This window comes from Culex pipiens, chromosome 2, assembly GCF_016801865.2.
Source record: "Culex pipiens pallens isolate TS chromosome 2, TS_CPP_V2, whole genome shotgun sequence".
Taxonomy (NCBI): domain Eukaryota; kingdom Metazoa; phylum Arthropoda; class Insecta; order Diptera; family Culicidae; genus Culex; species Culex pipiens.
The window spans coordinates 141,623,815-141,646,461 of NC_068938.1; the positions used below are offsets into that span (position 1 = coordinate 141,623,815).

Consider the following 22,647-nt stretch of genomic DNA (forward strand, 5'->3'; position numbering starts at 1 on the left):
CGGTATCTTCGGCAAAGTTGTAGGTATGGATAAGGACTACACTGAAAAAAATGATAAATGGTAATTTACTTTGCTGATTTTTAATTTCACTTTTTGTCACTAAAACATGATTTGCAAAAAAAACACTATTTTTATTTTTTTTAATTTTGCCAACTTTTCAGAAATTTCCAGAACGTTGTTTGAGTTATGAATTTTTGAATCAATACTGATTAAAAAAATCGAAATATTGACCGCAACTTAATTTTCATTTTATTTTTCGATGTAAAATCGAATTTGCAATTTAAAAGTACATTAGTGAAATTTTCATAAAGTGCACCGTTTTCAAGTTATAGCTATTTTTAGGTAACTTTTTTCAAAAATAGTTGCAGTTATTAATTTAAAAAAAATAGTGCCCATGCTTGCCCAATTTTGAAAAAAAAAAATATTTTTGAAATGCTGAGAAAATTCTTTGTTTCTGAGATATTGCCTTGCAAAGATTTTAAAACAGAAAAATAGATGTTTACTACCCAAACAACCCATAATTTTCTTATGTCGATATCTCAGCAACTATGGTGAAAAATTAAGACTAACATTTCAAATGGTCGTAATATTGAATGTTTGTCCCTGTCTCTGATTCTTGTATGGAGAAAAAAATTAAACAGCTCGACTTTTTTGGACACACTGAACTAACTAACTAGATATTTTCCTTAAAATAAAATGAAAATATTTTTTTCCTGAAACAAAACTTTTCTATTTAATTAATTTCGATTTTAAGAAAATATTTAAAAGCGCATTAAAATTAAATCATGAATGCTGTTTATATATCAAAATAGCTTTAATTCTTAAAGCATATTTATTCTGGATGCAATTAATTGCACTGCAATTCCATAATTTTGAATACATATGTTTTACTAAGTTGCTTGTTTTGTTGAGAGTATTTTTTACTTTCTGTACCATTTCAATTAATTGTTATACTGTTATTATTTACCTTAAACTTTGTGATATCATACTTTTTTCACGCTTTTAAGTGAATTTCTGTTTTTTTTTTATATATTGTTAAATTGGTTTTAATGGTGTTACAGCACCTACACAAATTAAAATGTTTTCTGTTTGACCCAATGTCACCCCCTCTAAAGGGTGAGTTTGAGTTAATTTTAAAACGATTGGCATTTATGAACGGTGTGATTATACAAGCCATATTCTGGGAAAATGTTGGTAAATTCAGGAGCATTCCCCAACATTATTTGTTTCGATATAATTTGAAATGTTTTTATTGTGTTAAAATAACAACGGTAATATCGTTTTTTTTTTACCAAAAGTCACCACCACTGACGGTACATCATTGGTGTATAAACATTTTTGAAATCTATACTTATTTAGTTTTTTTTTAAAGATTTTTCACCTGGGAGGAAAAAGCCACGTGGCCATATAGGGGGGGGGGGTTGGCGTGAAACCACAAAAAACCATGAGGGGGGAGGGGGGGTCAAAAATTCTCCAAAAAAAGACCACGTGGTTTATGCACGACCCCATACTTAAAAAAAACGCTGTAAATAAAGTATGACTAATGAAATTTTGCTTCCTCTTTTTCTCTCTCTCTCCCCCTCTTTTCCCCATGCAAATCTGGATCCCTCGGTGGCCCATAAAACCTGGCACCTCTCGATGACTGGCTGGTGGCGAACCACGAAACTGCCAAAATAAATTAAACGCGTGCGCTCCGGTGGGAAATCTCCGCACAACGATTCGTGACGGGAATGGCAACAAAATACCCGGGCAGGTTTCCAGTTCGGAATATTTCTCCGTGTACTTTGAAGCCGGCGAAAGCAACGGATTCCGGGACGAGGTCCTAATACCGGCCACGAAGGGAGTCTGCCTGGCGTAAGTATCCACTTTTAATCCACAGCCCGATATTGATTAACCCTTGGGCATCCAACTATTTAAAAACTTAAAACATAAGGAAACGAAAAAAGTACAAAATATATGATTTACAAGTTTTCGTAAAAAAAGAAATTTGAAGATTTTAATTTTCAATTAAATTGGCAATCGAGGGTTAATCCCACTTCTGCATAAAATTAACTCTGACCGGTGAAGGTTAATTAATCTCGATCCTGATCCCGAACTGACCTTCCCACCTCTTATAGCTAATAACAGAGACTAATGAAGTTTCGGTCCATCCCGAACAAAAATAGGGAGGATAAGGTCATTTTGGTCAAGGTTCGATGATCGGAGGGACGTCCTCAATTAATTGCAAATCCCAGCGATAAAAAATAAAAACCAACCCCACCTAGAATGCTAAAGAAAAAACTAACTTAATCCACCTATGTGGTTGGTGCCTTCCTCACTCTTTTCCAACAATGGGTGATATGTAATATGATGGGTTTGGACACAAATTTGATCCAAAAAAACACACATATCACTCAAGGGCTCATAAGTGGCATTATAAGTGGTCAGAACTCGAGACAGGGTTGCCAGATCTGTAATGTTTTGGACTCGTTGGAAAGGTCTTTCAATTACCTAACCAACGATGGGTCGGATGATGGATCCGGACAATGTTTACATACATTTAAATGAGATCCAGCTACAAAAAATGAACTCGAGACAGGGTTGCCAGATCTTCAATGTTGTGGACTCGTTGGAAAGGTCTTTCGATTACCTAATCAACGATGGGTCGGATGATGGATCCGGACATTGTTTACATACATTTAAATGAGATCCGGCTACAAAAAAGTACATAAATATCACTTAAGTGGTCAGAACTCGAGGCAGGGTTGCGAGATCTTCAATGTTTTGGACTCGTTGGAAAGGTCTTTCAATTACCTAACCAACGATGGGTCGGATGATGGATCCGGACATTGTTTACATACATTTAAGTGAGATCCGGCTTCAAAAAAGTACATAAATATCACTTAAGTGGTCAGAACTCGAGACAGGGTTGCCAGATCTTCAATGTTGTAGATTCGTTGGAAAGGTCTTTCAATTACCTAACCAACGATGGGTCGGATGGTGGATCCGGACATTGTTTACATACATTTAAATGAGATCCGGCTACAAAAAAAGTACATAAATATCACTTAAGTGGTTATAACTCGAGACAGGGTTGCCAGATCTTCAATGTTGTAGATTCGTTGGAAAGGTATTTCAATTACCTAACCAACGATGGGTCGGATGATGGATCCGGACATCGTTTACATACATTTAAGTGAGATCCGGCTTCAAAAAAGTACATAAATATCACTTAAGTGGTCAGAACTCGAGACAGGGTTGCCAGATCTTCAATGTTGTAGATTCGTTGGAAAGGTCTTTCAATTACCAAACCAACGATGGATCGGATGATGGATCCGGACATTGTTTACATACATTTAAATGAGATACGGCTACAAAAAAGTACATAAATATCACTTAAGTGGCTATAACTCGAGACAGGGTTGCCAGATCTTCAATGTTGTAGATTCGTTGGAAAGGTCTTTCAATTACCTAACCAACGATGTGTCGGATGATGGATCCGGACATTGTTTACATACATTTAAATGAGATCCGGCTACAAAAAAAGTACATAAATATCACTTAAGTGGTCAGAACTCGAGACAGGGTTGCCAGATCTTCAATGTTTTGGACTCGTTGGAAAGGTCTTTCAATTACCTAACCAACGATGGGTTGGATGATGGATCCGGACATCGTTTACATACATTTAAGTGAGATCCGGCTTCAAAAAAGTACATAAATATCACTTAAGTGGTTATAACTCGAGACAGGGTTGCCAGATCTTCAATGTTGTAGATTCGTTGGAAAGGTCTTTCAATTACCTAACTAACGATGGGTCGGATGATGGATCCGGACATTGTTTACATACATTTAAATGAGATCCGGCTACAAAAAAAGTACATAAATATCACTTAAGTGGTTATAACTCGAGACAGGGTTGCCAGATCTTCAATGTTGTAGATTCGTTGGAAAGGTCTTTCAATTATCTAACCAACGATGTGTCGGATGATGGATCCGGACATTGTTTACATACATTTAAATGAGATCCGGCTACAAAAAAGTACATAAATATCACTTAAGTGGTTATAACTCGAGACAGGGTTGCCAGATCTTCAAAGTTGGGGACTCGTTGGAAAGGTCTTTCAATTACCTGAATAACGATGTATAACATGATGATGTTTGGTTCAGTTTACTGCCATTTATTCATCTTCCGAAAATATGCGAAAACACATTTTTATACATAACTTTTGAACTACTTATCGAAACTTCAAACAATTCAATAGCACCGTATGGGACCCTAAACCAAGTCGAATGCGACTGGTTTGGTCAAAATCGGTTCAGCCAGTGCTGAGAAAACTGCGTGACATTATTGGTCACATACACACACACATACACACACACATACCCACACACATACCCACACACATACACACACACATACACACACACATACACACAGACATTTGTTCAGTTTTCGATTCTGAGTCGATATGTATACATCAAGGTGGGTTTTCGAGCTTTTAATAAAAAGTTCAATTTTAGAGCAGGACTATAGCCTTACCTCAGTGAGGAAGGCAAAACACTGAAAATGCCAACAATCCCGCGAACCAAAGAAAGTAGCAAACGATTTAGAAACTTTGCTAGCTTTGAAAATCAAAAAGGTAAACTTGCGTGAAAACTTTTGCTTCCGAGAGAAAGAATTTGTTCAACACAGAAAAGGGTGGACATCACCAAAACGAGCAAAGGGTAGCCGCTTTACGGGAAAGTTTTCTGTTGCTCTTTTCAAAGTTCGCTGTTCAAAATGGCAATTGCAACGACAATTTTGTGATATTAAATTAAATGCTGTCCGGGAAGTTAGCTACATTGTTGGCGAGCAATTGGATGAACTTTGTACATTATTTTCTCGTCAAGTGCTGTTTGAGTGACCTGAAGGATTGGAAATAATAATAAATTTAAGTAAAGCGTTTCAACGGTAACACTCTTTTAGTTTATTTTAATGTTGATAAATTAACAGGCTAGCATTCAGTATGAATTGTTCTAAATAACCATGCGTTTCCATTTAATTAATTGAACCAAATTCTTTATATGGAGACGCATGGCAGCTCATAAGGATGGGTTTTATTTAATAACGATTGAATTTTCATTGCATGCAATATATATGTACAGTCCATGGAGCGATCCGAAATAAATTTTACATACAATCCATGTAGAAAAGTTATTCGAAAATTTTATTTAAAAAAAAATATTTCTTGTTACTCTATTAAGTGCATTAAAGGGCAATAACTTTTTGCCTTCCTCACTGAGGTAAGGCTATAATCCTGCTCTAAAAATAAACTTTTTTATGAAGACCCACCTTCATTTATACATATCGACTCAGAATCGAAAACTGAACAAATGTCTGTGTGTGTGTAAGTGTGTGTATGTGTGTGTATGTGTGTGTATGTATGTATGTGACCAAAATTCTCACTGAGTTTTCTCTGCACTGGCTGAACCGATTTCGACCAAACCAGTTGCATTCGACTTGGTTTAGGGTCCCATACATCGCTATTGAGTTGTTTGAAGTTTCGATAACAAGTTCAAAAGTTATGTATAAAAATATGTTTTCACATATATCCGGATCTCATTTATATGCATGTAAACGATGTCCGGATCCAGCATCCGAAACATCGTTGGTTAGGTATTTGAAAGACCTTTCCAACGAGTCCACAAAATTAAAGATCTGGCAACCCTGTCTCGAGATATGACCACTTAATGATATTTATGTATTTTTTTGAAGCAGGATCTCACTTAAATGTATGTAAACGGTGTCCGGATCCATCATTTGACCCATCGTTGGTTAGGCAACCGAGAGACCTTTCCAATGAGTCCACAACATTAAAAATCTGGCAACCCTGTCTCGAGTTATGTAATTATTTTTCTGGATTTAAAAAAATAGCTGAAGTATGTTTCCAAACCACTCATACTACCCATTCTTGGTAAAAAGTGTGGAAGGCACCAACCACATAGGTGGATTAAGTTAGTTTTGCCTTCCTCACCTTACTGAGGAAAGGCTATAAAAATGAACTCATTAATTTGACCTCGTAGACCCACCTTCACGTATACATATCGACTCAGAATCATGTTCTGAGCAAAAGTCTGTGTGGATGTGTGTAGGTGGGTGGACAAAAAAAATTTCACTCGATTATCTCCGGACTGGATAGACGGATTTTGACCGTATTAGTCTCATTCGATCCGTCTTGGGGTCCCATAGGTCTCTATTTAAAATCAGCAAGTTTAGTTAAGTACTTCAAAAGTTATGCTAAAAAAACGATTTTGGCATATGTCCGGAATATTGTAAAAAGGGTGGTTTTTGCCAGAAAACTTACCATGTTATACATTTTCAGAAAGGTATTGAAAATACCTTTCAAATGAGCCTAAAAGATGATCTGACAACCCTATCAAAAGTTGTAAGCACTTAAGTGTTATTTATATACTTTTTGGAGGCCGGATCTCAGATATTTCAATAAAAATGATGTACGGGTCCGTCATGCGACCCGTTGTTAATAAGATAATCGAAAGTTCACTGAAATTCAAATAATGTTTTTTAAAGGAATTTGTTTCAAATTGATTTTACATGATTTACATATAAATTTTGAAGCATTTCGAAAAAAATAATTGCTCCCTGTTTTTCAAGCCGATTTTGATGACGGCGGTGACAAAAACTTTTAAAAATGTTTGCATCAGCCTTATTATATTAAGAACTACTTGGAATTCATGATTTTATGATTTTATGATTTTATGATTTTATGATTTTATGATTTTATGATTTTATGATTTTATGATTATATGATTTTATGATTTTATGATTTTATGATTTTATGATTTTATGATTTTATGATTTTATGATTTTATGATTTTATGATTTTATGATTTTATGATTTAATGATTTTATGATTTTATGATTATATGATTTTATGATTTTATGATTTTATGATTTTATGATTTTATGATTTTATGATTTTATGATTTTATGATTTTATGATTTTATGATTTTATGATTTTATGATTTTATGATTTTATGATTTTATGATTTTATGATTTTATGATTTTATGATTTTATGATTTTATGATTTTATGATTTTATGATTTTATGATTTTATGATTTTATGATTTTATGATTTTATGATTTTATGATTTTATGATTTTATGATTTTATGATTTTATGATTTTATGATTTTATGATTTTATGATTTTATGATTTTATGATTTTATGATTGAATTATTTTATGATTTTATAATTTTATGATTTTAGGATTTTATGATTTTATGATTTATGATTTTATGAGCCTAAAAGATCCAGGATCTGACAATCCTATCAAAAGTTATTAGCACTAAAGTGTTATTTATACACTTTTTGGAGGCCGGATCTCAGATATTTCAATAAAAATGATGTCCAGGTCCGTCATGCGACCTGTCGATAATCGAAAGACCTTTCATATGAGCCTAAAAGATCCAGGATCTGACAACCCTATCAAAAGTTATTAGCACTTAGGTGTTATTTATACACTTTTTGGAAGCCGGATTTCAGATATTATGATAGAAATATTGTCTAAATCTTCCATGCCAGCCAGAAATGTTGAAGGTCTGCGAACCCTATTAAAAGAAATGAGTAATAAAGTTGATTTGGTAAACATGTTAAGGGGGAACGTTGTTATTTTTACTGAATGTATTGACTCTTTGAATGTGAGGAAGGCACCAACCACCTAAAGGTGGATTAAGTAACGTTTTTTTTTTAATTTCAATTCAATCATAAGGCAAATTAAAGTTCGCTCTATTTTCAGCCTTTATCATCTCCTTACCTTATAAATCTCCCTCCGAGTTCAAACAATCATAAAGCCATATTATAAATCCAATTCAAATGACAAACTTTTCCTGCAAGCAAACCACCCACCACTGCCATCAGTGCTAACAAGCAAAGAATCCTCCGTCCGGGACGACCATGACTACTGACGATGTCCGAGTTTCTCTTTGTCTTGTCGCTTTTTCTGAACCCCCGAGGTTCCTCGCTTGACAATCAAAGATCTGCTGTCCGCTACCCCTTTTAACCTGCCTGCCTGCGGGGGCATCTCATTTTAAAATGGAACAAGAGTATCTCTTTGCACGAAGAATTAATTAAAATTGTCACCACCCACTTGATGGGCTGGTTGGGTACTATTTCTGTGTCTGGAATTCTCTGTAGAATAAGTCAACAGCTACTTTTTTGCTTAGAATTGAATGCCATTTCCATTGCTCTTTTTTCCAGCGACTCATTGTTCTCATCACTCTCGCAACGAAGCCTTAGCTTTTCCCAGATCTATGTCACGGATAACGGATTTAGCAATTCACATGAACTTGGTAAGAGTTCCTCTTTCTGTTCCCTCCTGTTCTAAAAGAACATCAAAGTTCCTCAACTACAAATGCTGACCTCTCATCAACTGCAGGCGTTCAATACCTGGGACCACTGGACGCGTACACGGACATTTCGAGCTTGGCTGGCCGGACGTTGGTAGTCTCGGACAAGGACAGCGGCGGAAGGCGACCCGGTGGCCACATTACACTCCAGAAGGCCGCTTCCGTTGGCTATCGGTCCACCTCGAACCGCCTCTTCACTTCGACCTCCACCGACGAAACGTACGACCAGAGTCCGAAGGCGGCCTCCTCTTCATCCAACAAGCAATCGAAGCAAAAATGGACAATATCGTTCGGATCCAAGGTACACAACAATTGAGATTTCAAAAGACGAAACATCCAAAAAATAACTCTTTCGACCAGGGACCACAAAAATCAAAACTCTGCGAATTGCTGGACAGCTACAATAAGGGCATCCCAAAACTGACGTCTTCCGCCAGCAATTTTGATAAACCAGAATATTTAGAAGCATTAGAAGGCCTTAAAAATTTACCTCAATCGTGGACGGACATCGTCAACTGTGCCGGTAAGTTCCACCTTTAACAAACTTTAAAAATTCAAATTCCCGACCGCGTTTCCCACTTCTTTCAACCACCAGGAATGAGCGAAACGGAGACAAAAATTCAATCTGCCATATGGGAGTTGGTAACGACGGAAGTTTACTACATCCTGGCCCTGCAGACTGTAACAGATGTAAGTTTCTGGTTTAATATTAATTCTATTTGGTTGCGGGGGGAGGGGACCCAAACAAACCCCACATCCCGAAGATTTCTCCTCTCCTCCGGTGGACTACAGTCTGGTTTCTACAAATAGACCACCAAGAATGGATTGCAAGCTGGGGGGGTTGATTACAGTTTGCAACTCAATGAGACGTTGATGATGATGATGTTGGGTGATGACAGCCCGGAGTGTTACCACTCAGAGGAATGGGAATGAGGTCAAAAGTTGGCTCGGTTTGAGTGCAATTTTAAGAACATTGAGACATATTTCTTTAATTCTGTTTTTTTTTTTTTTAATTGACAGGAGTCAAATTACAAATGTCGAAATTTCTACAAAATTTACAATCATCTGACACGCAAACACTGAAAATTGTTTTTGTTTTTTCAAAAAGTTATAGGCTTTATAAAAAATGATTTTTTTTTTTGATAATATCTATTAGTTTTAAAATATTTGCAGAATTTGAGATTTAATTGTTTGTAGTAAAAGATGAAAGGTAAAAAAAATTTTTTTTTACTATTCCGTCGTGAGACTACTTCCTTTTCCTGTCATTCTTGAACGACGAAACAGCCTTCTTTTCTGTACCTAAAATCACAGAATCGAATAGTAACCCTTTTCGAAACAAATGCTGAAAAGTTCTACTTTTCAGCACTGAAATGGGTGCTGAAAAGTTGAAGTTTTCAGCACTTGTTAGGAAAAGTTATACTTTTCCACATTTTTTTTCACCCTTTCAAGCCTGAATTTTCAAAAAAATATTTGTTTAGTTAATGATGGGAAAATTATTCTTACGATCATACGAAAATTGTAGGCTAGTTTTGGAAATTTTCATTTTGGTCATATATGACCCATCAGGCCTGAATGGGTTAAATGATTAATTGACTCAATGCAAGGACATTTGTCCTATAATTCTGTTCAAAGGGTGTTTTTCGGAATTGCAAAAACCTTGTATGGAACTCGTTGCAAAACTTGATTTTTTCTTCACTCGTCGTATTTATTCAACTCGGTGAACCTCGTGGCGCGGTGGTTAGCGGCTTCGGCTGCCGATCCCTAAGTTGCTATGGGGCGCGGGTTCGATTCCCGCCTTATCCTCCTGGCCTTCTATCGGATGGGGAAGTAAAACGTCGGTCCATTTGCGTAAAAAGAGGTTTTGAGTGACTCACCACACATAACCTTCGGACGCCTAGAAATGAGCAGAAACTTGCAACAGAGCCCACAAAAGACCCGGGGGTCGTTAAAGTGGATTGCTTTGCTTTGCTTTTTTTTTTAACCTCGTTGGATAAATGTACGACTCGTGCTGAAAAAACACTCATTTGGCAACTTGTTGCATAAACTACTATTTAATATCAGAATTGAAATGTAATCGAAATTTATAATCAAAAAACACCCATATGGAAACATTAAAAATTTTAGCGTACATTTTTTTGAATACGAAGATTTTTGACAAATTTAAGTATTTTTGAAATCGCTTCGCTTCGCTAGGAGACGGTGATTTTAGCGGATTGCAGACTGGATTTTTGATGATTGTCTAAGCCCAAGTTGCCCAGGAATCGATAATTAGGAATAGAACCAATTCCACCTGAACCAGATTCTCACCACCATGGCAGCCGTTCATTGCCGGCCGCTCCCATCTCCACCGCGCACCAAGGACAAGGAAAGGGATTTGGAAGACGGGAAGTGTTGATGTTCCACTTTTTTCAGAGTATTAAGGGAAAATCTCCACGGGATCCTCAAGTAAGTTTCGCGTTGGACGGTTTTTAGGAAGGTGAATGGTCTGAGGAGTCACCCTAGGCGAGTGGTAACGACCGTTTTGCATTGTTGTTCGAATTCTTCGTGTGTTCTCATTTCTAATGGGAAAGCTTTCAATTCTTCTCATCTCTTATTGGAAGAATTCTATCAGTCTTCCCAGGCTATTTTTAGCGAGGTTTTTTTAGATTCAATTTCAACTGCGCTTGCAATCTTGTTTGAGTTCTGATATTCAACTTGCATTCAATTTGATTCTTTGTCCGATTCTTGAATTCAACTATATCAGTCTAAGTCCTTCTCAAGCCACCAATGCTTCACGGTTAAGTGGAAAGCATTTTGTTTGCCAATCCTAAGGACAGGTGATCAAACCCCGCCGTGAGCTTCAAGTTTTTCATTCATTTCAAATTTTATTGAGTACCGTAAACTGGGGTCAATCGGGACACATGGGGCGAATTGGGACAGCAGTTTTAACCATGTTGGAGCTAAATATTTTGATTTTTCTGGTTGGTTTCGATTAGAACAGACTACAGACCAACAAAATGTGTACATCCATTTCAAAATTTGAAAGCTTTAAGTGCTCTAAAAACTGCTGTCCCTATTCAGACTGAAGTCCCGATTCACCCCAGATTACGGTACAGAACTTTCTCGTTGGGAGCAGATGGGTATCGAACCCAGGACCATTCACTTGTAAAGCGAACATCGTAACTAGGGTTAGTGAATTTTCACGATTTCGCGGACAGCGTGATATTCGTGAAATTTGAAAATTTCCGTGAAATCCCGTGAAATTTATCAAATTTCTCAAGTCAATTCTTTGATATAACAAAATAATTGATATTTAATCCATAGAGACTTTTTTGTTAAATTTTCATAGTTTTCAATTGGAAAGTGTGATACTAACTTTTTGAAGAATTGTTAGCCAAACATACATTAACATAAAGTTTTTAAAACATTTACTGAGAAGTGAATGCTGCGAATACTTTAATGATGTTATCAAAAATCAGTCAAAGTAAAAAACATATTCTAGGATTCATCAAGTTATCAAAAGAATGATATCGTTTTCTTGACTTCTTTTTTATTAAAAAGGCAAGTAAAAAGGTATAAGTTAAAAATAAATTAAAAGATTCAAGCTGGGTTATTCAAGATTAAATGAATAGTTAAAAGTAACTTTAAAATCATTTTTTTTAGAACATTTCAGATTTTTCTGAGTCACGTTAAATTTTCACGATACCGTTGCCGTGGAAATTTAAAAAAAAAACTTTTTTTTGCTCTGATTTCGAATACAGTTTTAATGATTTCGTTACAGATTAAATTATTTTTGCCTATTGATTTTTAATTTAGCTTTTGAGAAGAGAGATAAAAACTCTAAACAATATTTTTACTGGGCAAAATATCGCAGAAAATTCAAGTCATTTTAATAATTTTGGTTGGAAAAGATTGTTGAATTTTGCTCTGATATGAAATTCAATAAAATGTAAAAAGATAAAATAGATGCAAATAAGCGAAAACTTTTTTGCTATATTAGTCGAATATTAAAAAAAAAGTTCAATAAATGAATACGCATGCTCTACATTTCGTTTCAAAATAAAATATATATTGAGCCCTTCCATAAACCACGTGGAAACTTTTTTGGAAATTAAGAAAAGGTTTTTTGGTGTTACGTTTAAATTTAGTGAAGATTTTTAAAATTTTATTGATAAATTACATGTAATTAAGCTTAAAAAGTAGTTTCTGTAATTTAAACATAAGATTTTCAGAGTTACTTTAACAATTTTCACGTTCCGCGAAATTTCCGTGAAATTTGGTGTTTTGAAATTAAGGTCCCCGTGAAATTTGCAATTTTTTAGCGTGAAAAATCACTAAGCCTAATCGTAACCATTCAGCCACGACCGCTCCCGATCGCTTCTAATTCCCGCTACTCAACTGTAAAAATCGAGAGACATGTAATTTTATAGAAAATTAAAGTATTATTATTATTATTATTCGAGACTGCAACATTTTCATACTTTGCAAGGCTACTTTTTCAAGTGTATAGATGTTTTGTGTATCGAAGTGTATCGATGTTTTGACAAGTACAAAAAAAAAACAAAAAATTTGTTGTATAAACATAAGGGGTTTGCATGTGTTCTTCACGAGATATCAGAATTTTACTGAAAAGTTTTTTGAAAATGTATTATTTTGACCATAATCAGCTTTTCGACGTTTTAACCCCTAAAAATCAATCGTGTGCTTTTGAAAGTATTTTTTCGGAATGTTCGATTGTGATTATTATGTTTCTTTATCAAACTACGGGAACACAGATAAAGTTATCCGACCCCTCTTTGATTTTCGTGAAACTATGTCCTCACGAACACGATTTCGAGGTCCATTTTTCAATATTTCATGACGAAGGGGTGAAACAACCCTTTCAGTTATTTAACATTCGAAAAATACATATTTTAGATAATTTGTAGCACAAAATGGTGATATTTTGAAAATTTGGAAATTTTGTTAACTTAATACATTTAAAAAAAACTTCCGAAAAAAAATCATGGCAATTTAAGAAAAATGTTTGAAAAATTGTATGTACATTTCAAATCTGCAAAGCCCCTTTTTTTTATTTATGTTTCGGTTAAAAAAATTGTGATTGCTTTGCACAATTTTTTTTAAGTGTTGTAATGTTCAAAATAGTTGTGTATATGACAATTACCGAATGAAAATTGCACAAAGTTTTTAGGATTTTTGTTGAATATTTCAGGATTTTAATCGGTTTTTGGGATGTGTGTAGGTCAAACGGGAAGACATTGAACACTGCACAAAATGGTTCCCCTAACTCAATTCAGCCCAAAAGGAACGTGCAGCAAGATAGCACATTTAAGACGATATGACGAAGAAGTATAAATAACATGAATAGTTCTTTCCGGAAAGAGTATGTTACATAGGCAGAGTAGACTAACCACATCGAGACTCATTCAGCCTAGGCCGAGTTCAAGCAAATGATGTGGAAATTATCACTTAATGAGAGCATCCTCTCTAGAGCATTAATTTAGATTTGAATTTCAATCTGCTCGTTAGAACATAAGAACAATTCCCACTCGAGTAGTACATCTTCATGCAAGAATTTTGCAACGGCATCACCAACTTAGGCCTGGAAAATACTTGCACCAACTCATCCGAACGCATTTCCATCCCATCAATATCGAGCCAACAATTGAATGATTCTTTCCGAGTATTCCCTTGAATCGCTCCACCGGAGCTCCAATCACATTACTGCATCCATTGACTTTAATTTTTTCCTCTCCCCTTACAGCTATTTCTGGCCTGCCTCGAGGATATCCAGTCGCACAACATCCTAACCGACGTTGATCAGAACAAATTGTTCTCCAACATACGCGATATTTGCGAGTCGAACCTCAAGTTCTGGACGCAGTATCTGTACCCGATGGTGAGTAGTAATCGAATTACAGAAGAGGGAGGGGGGGGAGGTCACTGATTTACGGCCTCCACTTAGCTTCTAGACTAGCGTGGATATTGTGGATTACTTAAGATAATCGGTTTTTTGGTTTTTACAGGTAAAGGATAGCGTCGAAACCAAAGAGCAGATGAGTGTGTTCCGGTTCAAGGACGGCTTCATGGAGTTTTCCAACATTTTCGGACCGTACACCAAGTATTGCGCCGAGCAGAGCACCTGCCAGTACTACTGCAAGGAGCTGTACCAGAGCAATTCGCTCTTTATGTCCTACTGTGCCTGGTGCGAGTCGCAAAAAATGTGCAACCGGTAAGTTTCTCCAGAAGTCACGACGGATTCATCAAACAGATCCGGTTCGATATCAATTTCCTCTTTTTTTCTCGAATCCGATCTCATTAATTAGCCTCCGACTAGCCGATATCCTGGTGCGACCCATGCAGCGATTAACCAAGTATGGGCTGCTGCTGGCAGCGATTAAGAAGCACATTGGCGATGAGAACGAGGGGGAGGCGATTGATGAGATGGTAAGTGATTTTTGGTGTTGGGGTAATTAACTGAATGGGTGGGTAGATTTCAGTGAAAATTTTACCTGACAGTCTCCTACTACCTTACCAAATGTACAAAAAATAACATTGAATACTCATGGGTCTCGATTAAAAAACTAATTTTCAAAAATAGGGAAAAATGGAATGCATGAACAGAGTTTCATACAAATTAACAAAAATAAATGTTTACAGATCCACTCCGTTGAGGTCTTCGTGGCCGGCGTAAACGCTCACCTGACCACGCGGCAAGAGAACGAACGGCTCAAAGGCATCAACGCGCGGATCGACTCGTACGATGTGGTCGACTCGAACAACGAACATCTGGACAAAATGGTGAAGCAGTACAGCACCATGCTGGACCTGAGCTTACCGATGCACGGAACCGTCGAGGGCCGCAAGTTATTCCTGGAGGGTGATCTCAAATTCAAGGACAGCCTTGGCAAGGTGAGACGACTCCGTATAAATCAAAAAGGCCTCTGACCCGGCCGGGAGTCTGGCCTTGCCAACTTCTGTGCAAACAATTGTTGTGATTCTCTAATCTCTCCCCCACACGTGGACACCGCCACCACCACCACGTGGGCAATCACACAAAAGTTTTCCACTTTGCCGACTAACGCAATTTGTTTGTTTTTCCTTTTATTTTCACCCCCTTCCCAGATGGACGTCCACTGCTTCCTGCTCACGGACTTTCTGCTGGTGTGCAAAAAGAACAAACATGAAAATTTAAAGGTAAATGTGTGTGTGTGTGTTCATGTTTATGTGTGAAAACTCATAACAACTCCCTCGGGGAGGGGACGTTTGGAAACTCGTGTTGCATTGCCAACCATCATATGCAACGGTACGCCCACGTGTGAAATGAATGTGCTCTGCTTGGGGTGATCAAATCATCCCTCGTCCATGCGGTTCTGCAAAGGGGAGCTGGGGGCGGGGATGAGTTATACAGAACAATGCAAAGTTTTTCTTTTATTCACTGCCCTTCCAGCGGGAAATTCGCCAGAATAAGCTTAGAAACCAAATCTAAGCGATCAAATTACGTTTAAGTTTAGTTTACCTAAGGTTACAACCATAATTACGTTCGCTCAAATATTGTCTAGATCTATTCGAAACTCCAGCTTTCAAATCTACTCCAGCGCACGGTAAGCATATGTGTTTTTGGCGTGCGTTAAATTGTGCAAATAAACAAAACTTTCACCGTAAAGCAAACAATGCACCCACACCACCATTTCCGAAACTCTGTAACTGTGTTTTATGCATGAACGATTTTCACGTAATTTTAAAAAAGTTTTCTTCGTTGCTCACAGTAACAGCAGCGGAATGCACCCTTGCAGTTAATAATGATGGACTGCAAAATGAGTAGATTAGCAGGAGATCGTAGAAAAGTGTTCTAACGTGACCTTGGAACTTAACATTTATAGAGATGGACTTTTTAATTTAAGTTAACATGCTGGAAATAATAGTTAATAGCATTCAAGTTTTAAAAGGAAAACTTTGGGATATTTTACTTAGTTTTTTTTTCAGATGCATCAACAATAAAAAGTTGCTTGCCCACTTCAATTTGAGATTGTTTTTTACTTTTTTAATAACCAAAAACACTTTATGACAGCTGTAATTCATGACCAAAGTTCTGATAAGCCGATAATAGAAAATCGGACGAATCAATGCAAAAATTGAAATAAACACAAAGTGTACAAATTTTCGCCTTTTTTAAATGACAGGCTTGAATTTTAAAAATCAAAAAAAATCACAAAGATTTTAATATTTAGCGAGATAAATATTATTAGCTGAAAAATAAAGACTAATTCCGCAATGAATTTCAATACATGTAACAAAAGCACAGTAAACTTTACTATCAACAAGAATTTTTGAGAAAAAATTGAGGGTGCATTTTTAAATTTGGATGAACAGCTGCCAAAATTGTAAGCATAGACGACCTAATAATTCGAAATGCCATTTCCGGGTTTTTTGACACGCATTTCATCAAGTAAACTTATGGGCCATTCTCCGCCAACTCACACAGCAGTTGCCCCGACCCCGCTTCGATTTGCGTGAACTTTTGTCCTAAGAGGTAACTTTTGTCCCTGACCCGAATCCGAGGTCCATTTTTGATATCTCGTGGCGGAGGGGCGGTACAACCCCTTTCATTTTTGAACATTCGAAAAAAGAGGTGTTTTTCAATCATTTGCAGCCTGAAACGGTGATCAGATAGAAATTTGTTGTCAGAGGGACTTTTATTTAAAATTGGACGGCCGATTAGATGGCGTACTCAAAATTCCGAAAAAAAAGTATTTTTCATCGAAAAAACACAGTAAAAGTTTTAAAAACTCTGCATTTACCGTTACTTAACAGTAAAATTTTTTGGAACATGAAATTTAAAAAAAAAATTTAGTGTACTTTTCGAATCTACATTAACCAAGGATGGTCATTTTTTTCATTTAGAACATTTTTTTTTTATTTTAGAATTTCGTGGTTTTTCTAACTTTGCAGGGTTATTTTTAGAGTGTAACAATGTTCTACAAAGTTGTAGAGCAGACAATTACAAAAATTTTGATATCTATACATAAGGGGTTTGCTTGTAATCATCCCGAGTGAACGCGCTTTTGCGATTTTTTTTTTTTTTTGAAAAAGCTGGTCAAAGAGACAAAGAGAAACGCAAAAAGTAACTTTTTCAAAGCTTTTTTTTTCTTAAAATCGCGATAGCTCGTGATGGTTACAAGCAAACCCCTTATGTAGGTATATCAAATTGTTTGAAATTGTCTGCTCTACAACTTTGTAGAACATTGTAGAACACACGAAATTTGAAAATGAAAAATTTTGTTCTAAATGAAAAATTACCCTTCTGGGTTATTTCAGATTCAAAAAGTACATTAAATTTCCCTTAAAATGAAATGTTCAAAAATATTTACAGTTGAGTAACGGTAACAGAGATCTTAAAACTTGTTTAGTGTTTTTTTTTCTATGGAAAATTAGTTTTTTAGGAATTTTGAGTACGCCATCAAATTGGGCGTCCAATTTTACATAAAAGTCCCTTTGACACCTAATTTCTATCTCATCACCAAATAGTTCCATTCAGCAAGCCCCTAAATTCAGCTTTATGATTTAAAAGATTGATTATATAAAACCAATTTTATACTGTGAGCCAGCTCCATCTGGTAAAAAGATGATTTTGTTCAAGCCTTGTACATTTAATTCAATAACAAAACATAATACTTCTGATACGTGTGGACAACAGCCGTATTGTGTTCCAAGAATTCGAAATTGTTGAAAAGCAAAAAAAAAACAGTTCAAAGGGTTCGAAATCATTTCAACTAAATTTTAGAAATTAGCTGCTTCGCAGTAAATAAATTTTGTGATTTTTTTTTACATTTATCTGTTTTATAATTTCCAAAAATCCTCCTCCTACTCCTTGTTATCGTTTTTTAACGAGAATAAAACATATAAACAATTCTTGTTCTGTGTTAGTTATAAGATCAATTACAATTCCTTGCTAGATCCGCCAAAAATAAATTTTGCCCTGTACTGAGTATCTTGCCCTGTCTTGCCCCACAGAAATTCACCGTACACATTTTTTTCTGTAAAACGCAGTTTCACCGATAGAATATTTTTAATAGAACATATTCTAAATCAGGAAGGTGAAACACAACTTTTTACGTATAAATCATCCATGGGTGTTCACAATTTATATTATTTTGCTTCCGCCTTGCGTAAAAGAGGTTTTGAGTAACGCACCACACATAACCTTCGGACGCCTAGAAATGAGCAGAAACTTGCAACAGAGACCACAAAAGTCCCGAGGGTCGTTAAAGTGGATTGCTTTGCTTTTTTTTTTGCTTCCGCCATGCCGTGCACCGTATAGGTACATAATATGTACTACATATATTTTAATCTATTTTTTTAAACAAATAAACATTCAAGATTATGCTTATTGCAGTTATTGATCAGCGCGCCTGTGTGTTTCTAGCAGATGCGGCGAATGAAGCTGGTTTAGGTAATCTTATCTAATCTAATCTAATCTAACCCTAGCGCAGCCAGCCTTTCGAGGGCATCCTGGAAAATGCCTTAGGTTGATTAACGCCTAGCATCCTCTTGTCATTATTAACAATTGCAGTGCCCCAATGCAATAAATTGCTCTGAAACATCACAAACGTTAAAGCGGCCAGGCCAACTGCGTAAAGTTAACCTCAAAGATGATTCGTTGAATTGGGTTGAGTTTGAACACGAATGTTCCAACAGCAATACAGTTCTGAATCTACAGGAGAGGAAGAAACGTGGGGATCCCTCGCTCACGTTCCTGTTTGTTTAGGCAATAAAACGTTGGAAGCCACCATGCTAAGAAGTTTTGGTGCTCCGGGACCCTCGGGGATGGGACATTGTATTTCCACAAATGCCCTGGACACTATTTGCCGTGGTTATAGCGCCACAACTCGCTCGAATGAAGCTGATTTAGGTAATCTCAAAAACTCAAAACTTTAAAATTCGATATCTCTGGAACGAAACAAATTCCTTTCTGCCAACAAGTAACTCAAATGTAAAATTGGCAGGGGAATGCGATGGTGAGGTCAAATTTAAAAATAAAAAGGGCTGTTTTGGGATACGGCCACTTACAGTTTTCAATTGCGCAATACAGGTAGAAAAAACATCTTAATCGAAATTCTGTTCACGGAAATGGATTCTACGTCCAATTTCCTTCAAAATTGAGCTTAAGACCGACCTTCTAAGATTTGTTGTTCGTGAGCTATTGCCGTTTGAAAATAGGGGTTTTGTTCAAAAATCGCCGAAAAGACGATTTTTTGGGGAGGTAACAAAATTGAGGGGTTGGTCCAATTTGGATGAAATTCGGGATCTTGCATGTTTTGAAAGTATTTGAGCAGGTTCGGAGAGGGTCATTTTCAAATCTGGTTTTTTTTGCACACTTCAGGTGGAATGACCAATATCAGACTTATAAACTGAATAAATGTTAAAATCTTTTTCAAAAGGGCATTGAAGAACCAAACTAAAATAAAAAAAACTCTTCCATTCCAGGTCGTCCGCCAGCCCTACATGACGGACCGGCTGTCGGTGCAAATCAAGGAGCAAACGCTGTACTGCTGCTACCTGAACGAACTCTCGATGGTGGTGGCCGCCTTCACGTTGCAGTGTTCCAAAGCCCAAAGCTGGTACGATTCGATCACGAAAGCCAAACACATCTACTCCCGGTTGAAGCTGGGCATCGCCGGCGTTACGGCGGACCATCTGCGCCAGTACGGCAACATGATCAACATCAACAACAACAGCAACAGCAATATCAACATCGCCAACAACGACCTGAGTCTGAGCGTCCGGAAGTCTCCACTGAACAGCTCGATCGGAAGCCGGGTCAGCAGCTTGAACAACAGCCACAGCGGGTCGGTGGATCTGAACGAGTCGAAGCAGGTGTCGATAGACTTCGAAAAGGCCAACTCGCTGTCCAGCGATGAGGGAGCGGGTGCTGTGGCAGGTGTCATCGCGACGAAACTTGGTGCCGTTCCACCGTCGAGGAAGCTGAAGTCGACGGTTACGACGATGCACACGACTTCGTCGAATTCCTTGACGGTGCAACCGTTTAGCGGGTTGGGCCAGAGTATGCCCAACCTGAACCTCAACTCCATGCAGAATAGGTAGGTTTGTGGTTGCTGAATTCGCTTTTGTTGCTTGTGTAGGGTAGTCTTTGTTCATGCGATACATTTAGTGTTGTTTACAGCAATACCCTATCCGTACCTGGGACGTCCAGCAGTCATTCGCACTCCGGCATGGTGCTACTGTCTCCTAGTCAGCGAGGAATATCCTACCCACCGCCTTCGCCAACGAGGTATGATGTGTAAGCAATTTCACTTCAAGATGTTCGAGGGAAATTTTCTAGAGCTATACGAATTGAGTTTTCTTTGTACTTTAGAAAATTTCTCTTCTTTCATGTTCTACTAAATCTCTTTTTACCCTCTCAACTTTCCAGAGCAACTCTACGCCGAGGATTCGCCTTCTCGGCCTCCATCAAGAACCCCCCGCTGATTAAAACGCGCAACGTGGCCTCCCAGCAGAGTTTCGTCCTGTCCCAGCAGTCCAGCTTCAACTCGGCCACCCTCAGCCAGCACCACCAGCAGTGTCTGCCGACGACTTCGTCGCCATCGCCTAGCGGCAGTGGATCACCGAACGTAGCCTTCATCAAGCGCAAGAACAGCTTCCAAAGCCAGGCTCCGAGTCCCAGTGGGGGTGGAGGCAGTGGACCCGGAACCGATCCAAACACACCCAGCGGTGAAGTGGCCACCTAGTATAAGCTACTGCCCTCCGGTCGTAGGTAGGACAAGTTCTACCTGGTGACGACCTACCGTAGGAAATAGCATTTACTTTCCCCACCCCAGCCCAGCTGAGGTGGGTCAATCGTTGTGTGACCTAAGAGGTCATCGAATTCCGTATGTTGAGTACTTGTAAATAGTGAGATTTTAACCTGAAAACACACAACTACAGTGGAAATCATTGTACAGAGAGTATAAACAAAATCTTGTATTTTAAACTTAGACAAAAACAAAACAAACAAAACTATTCAAACAAAAAAGTCGTTTTTACGTTATTTTTCGTTTTTGAATTCGAAACAAATGTTGAACACAACATAACAAAACGATGCTGTGACAAACACTAGAAGCAAAGCAAGGACCCACGTGGAAAACAAACGGCAAACAATTGGAAATTGGAAACTCATCCGACGGTTGAGGTTAACTGTTTGTTTTCGAAAGAATCCTTCTAAAATAATCGTATCCTATCTAAAACCTTCTTTCCCTCCTCTAATTGTTGCTCTTTTTTCTTTCCTATCCATCTAAATGTAGCTGTTTTTAAATGGGCAACGGTGCTGCAGTAATTTTGTTGTAGAGCGAGAGAGAGAGAAAAAACGCCACTATTTGATGTTAACTTTTTTGATTGCTGCTGGAAGCTTTTGAAAGGCATATTTGCTGGTCGTCAAGTAACAAATTTGAATATTGATGGCCAAGAGGTTGTTGTTATCCTGAAATCGAAACTTGGGATTGGTATTTTGGAGGAAATTTCCGACATTAAAAAATTATATCTTTTTTTTTCCCCTCCGTGTACGCACGAGAGCATGCAGCTAGTGCTCAGTGCTCCATTGTTTTTTCGATTTTTTTCGCCGTAATTGATTGTGGTTACCCGCGAGTTTGCTTCTCCAGCATGCCAAAGGCCGGCCGTGGCCGTGGCAGTTCGAGTGCGGCCTCGAAAAACCCGCGAAGTTCGTCTACCGGCCGTGTGCAAAAAGGTAAACAAACCAACGCCGTGTCGACCGCCATCGCGCAGGGGAGCGTGAGCGCAGAAGGAATCGACAAAAAGTTACTACACCCCGGATATGTTCCAAGATCACCAGTGCGAACCCGTTCGGGTACCTCCGGTGCCACGACCAGTGGCACATCAACATCCGCCAACATTCCCATCAGGAACGAGTTCCAGATGCTGAGCGACGACGAAGAAAACAACAACAACACCGACGGTAGCACCACTACCGACGACGACGACTACGATGGTCGTGCACGGAAAAAAGTGCCGACGCCAAAAAAGAATAATTCTCCAACGGAACGAAGACCACCTCCAATTTTTGTTTTGGACACGTTGGCGGACGATGTTGACGAGTTGCTGGAAGGCCTCGGATATTGTCTGAAAATCGGTAAGTCGGCAGTGCAAGTGATCACACTGAATAAAAAGAGCTTCGACCTGGTGTTTGAAGAATTGAAGCGTAGCAACTTCAACTTCTACACATTCAACCCCGAGAAGCCCCCTGTTAAGGTCGTCTTACAGGGTTAT

The 22,647-nt window shown here is 37.8% G+C and overlaps 1 protein-coding gene across 3 annotated transcripts in view; it reads left to right on the forward strand.

The window, feature by feature from the left end:
• The window catches only part of LOC120425806 (pleckstrin homology domain-containing family G member 5), a 46,281-nt gene extending 24,614 nt beyond the window's left edge, over positions 1 to 21,667 (forward strand). Inside the window, exons 4-16 of one of the 3 annotated variants that reach the window (XM_039590423.2) lie at positions 1,754 to 1,854; positions 8,240 to 8,331; positions 8,418 to 8,689; positions 8,749 to 8,911; positions 8,984 to 9,078; positions 14,132 to 14,266; positions 14,394 to 14,599; positions 14,694 to 14,814; positions 15,028 to 15,279; positions 15,493 to 15,564; positions 19,855 to 20,468; positions 20,540 to 20,668; positions 20,801 to 21,667. In XM_039590423.2, coding sequence (XP_039446357.1) covers positions 1,754 to 1,854; positions 8,240 to 8,331; positions 8,418 to 8,689; positions 8,749 to 8,911; positions 8,984 to 9,078; positions 14,132 to 14,266; positions 14,394 to 14,599; positions 14,694 to 14,814; positions 15,028 to 15,279; positions 15,493 to 15,564; positions 19,855 to 20,468; positions 20,540 to 20,668; positions 20,801 to 21,116 — 2,568 coding nt within the window. In that variant the 3' untranslated portion in view covers positions 21,117 to 21,667. The remainder of the gene's footprint in view (positions 1 to 1,753; positions 1,855 to 8,239; positions 8,332 to 8,417; positions 8,690 to 8,748; positions 8,912 to 8,983; positions 9,079 to 14,131; positions 14,267 to 14,393; positions 14,600 to 14,693; positions 14,815 to 15,027; positions 15,280 to 15,492; positions 15,565 to 19,854; positions 20,469 to 20,539; positions 20,669 to 20,800) is intronic. The other 2 variants (XM_039590426.2, XM_039590425.2) reach the window with 2 other exon arrangements.
• The last annotated feature ends 980 nt before the right edge of the window (positions 21,668 to 22,647 follow it).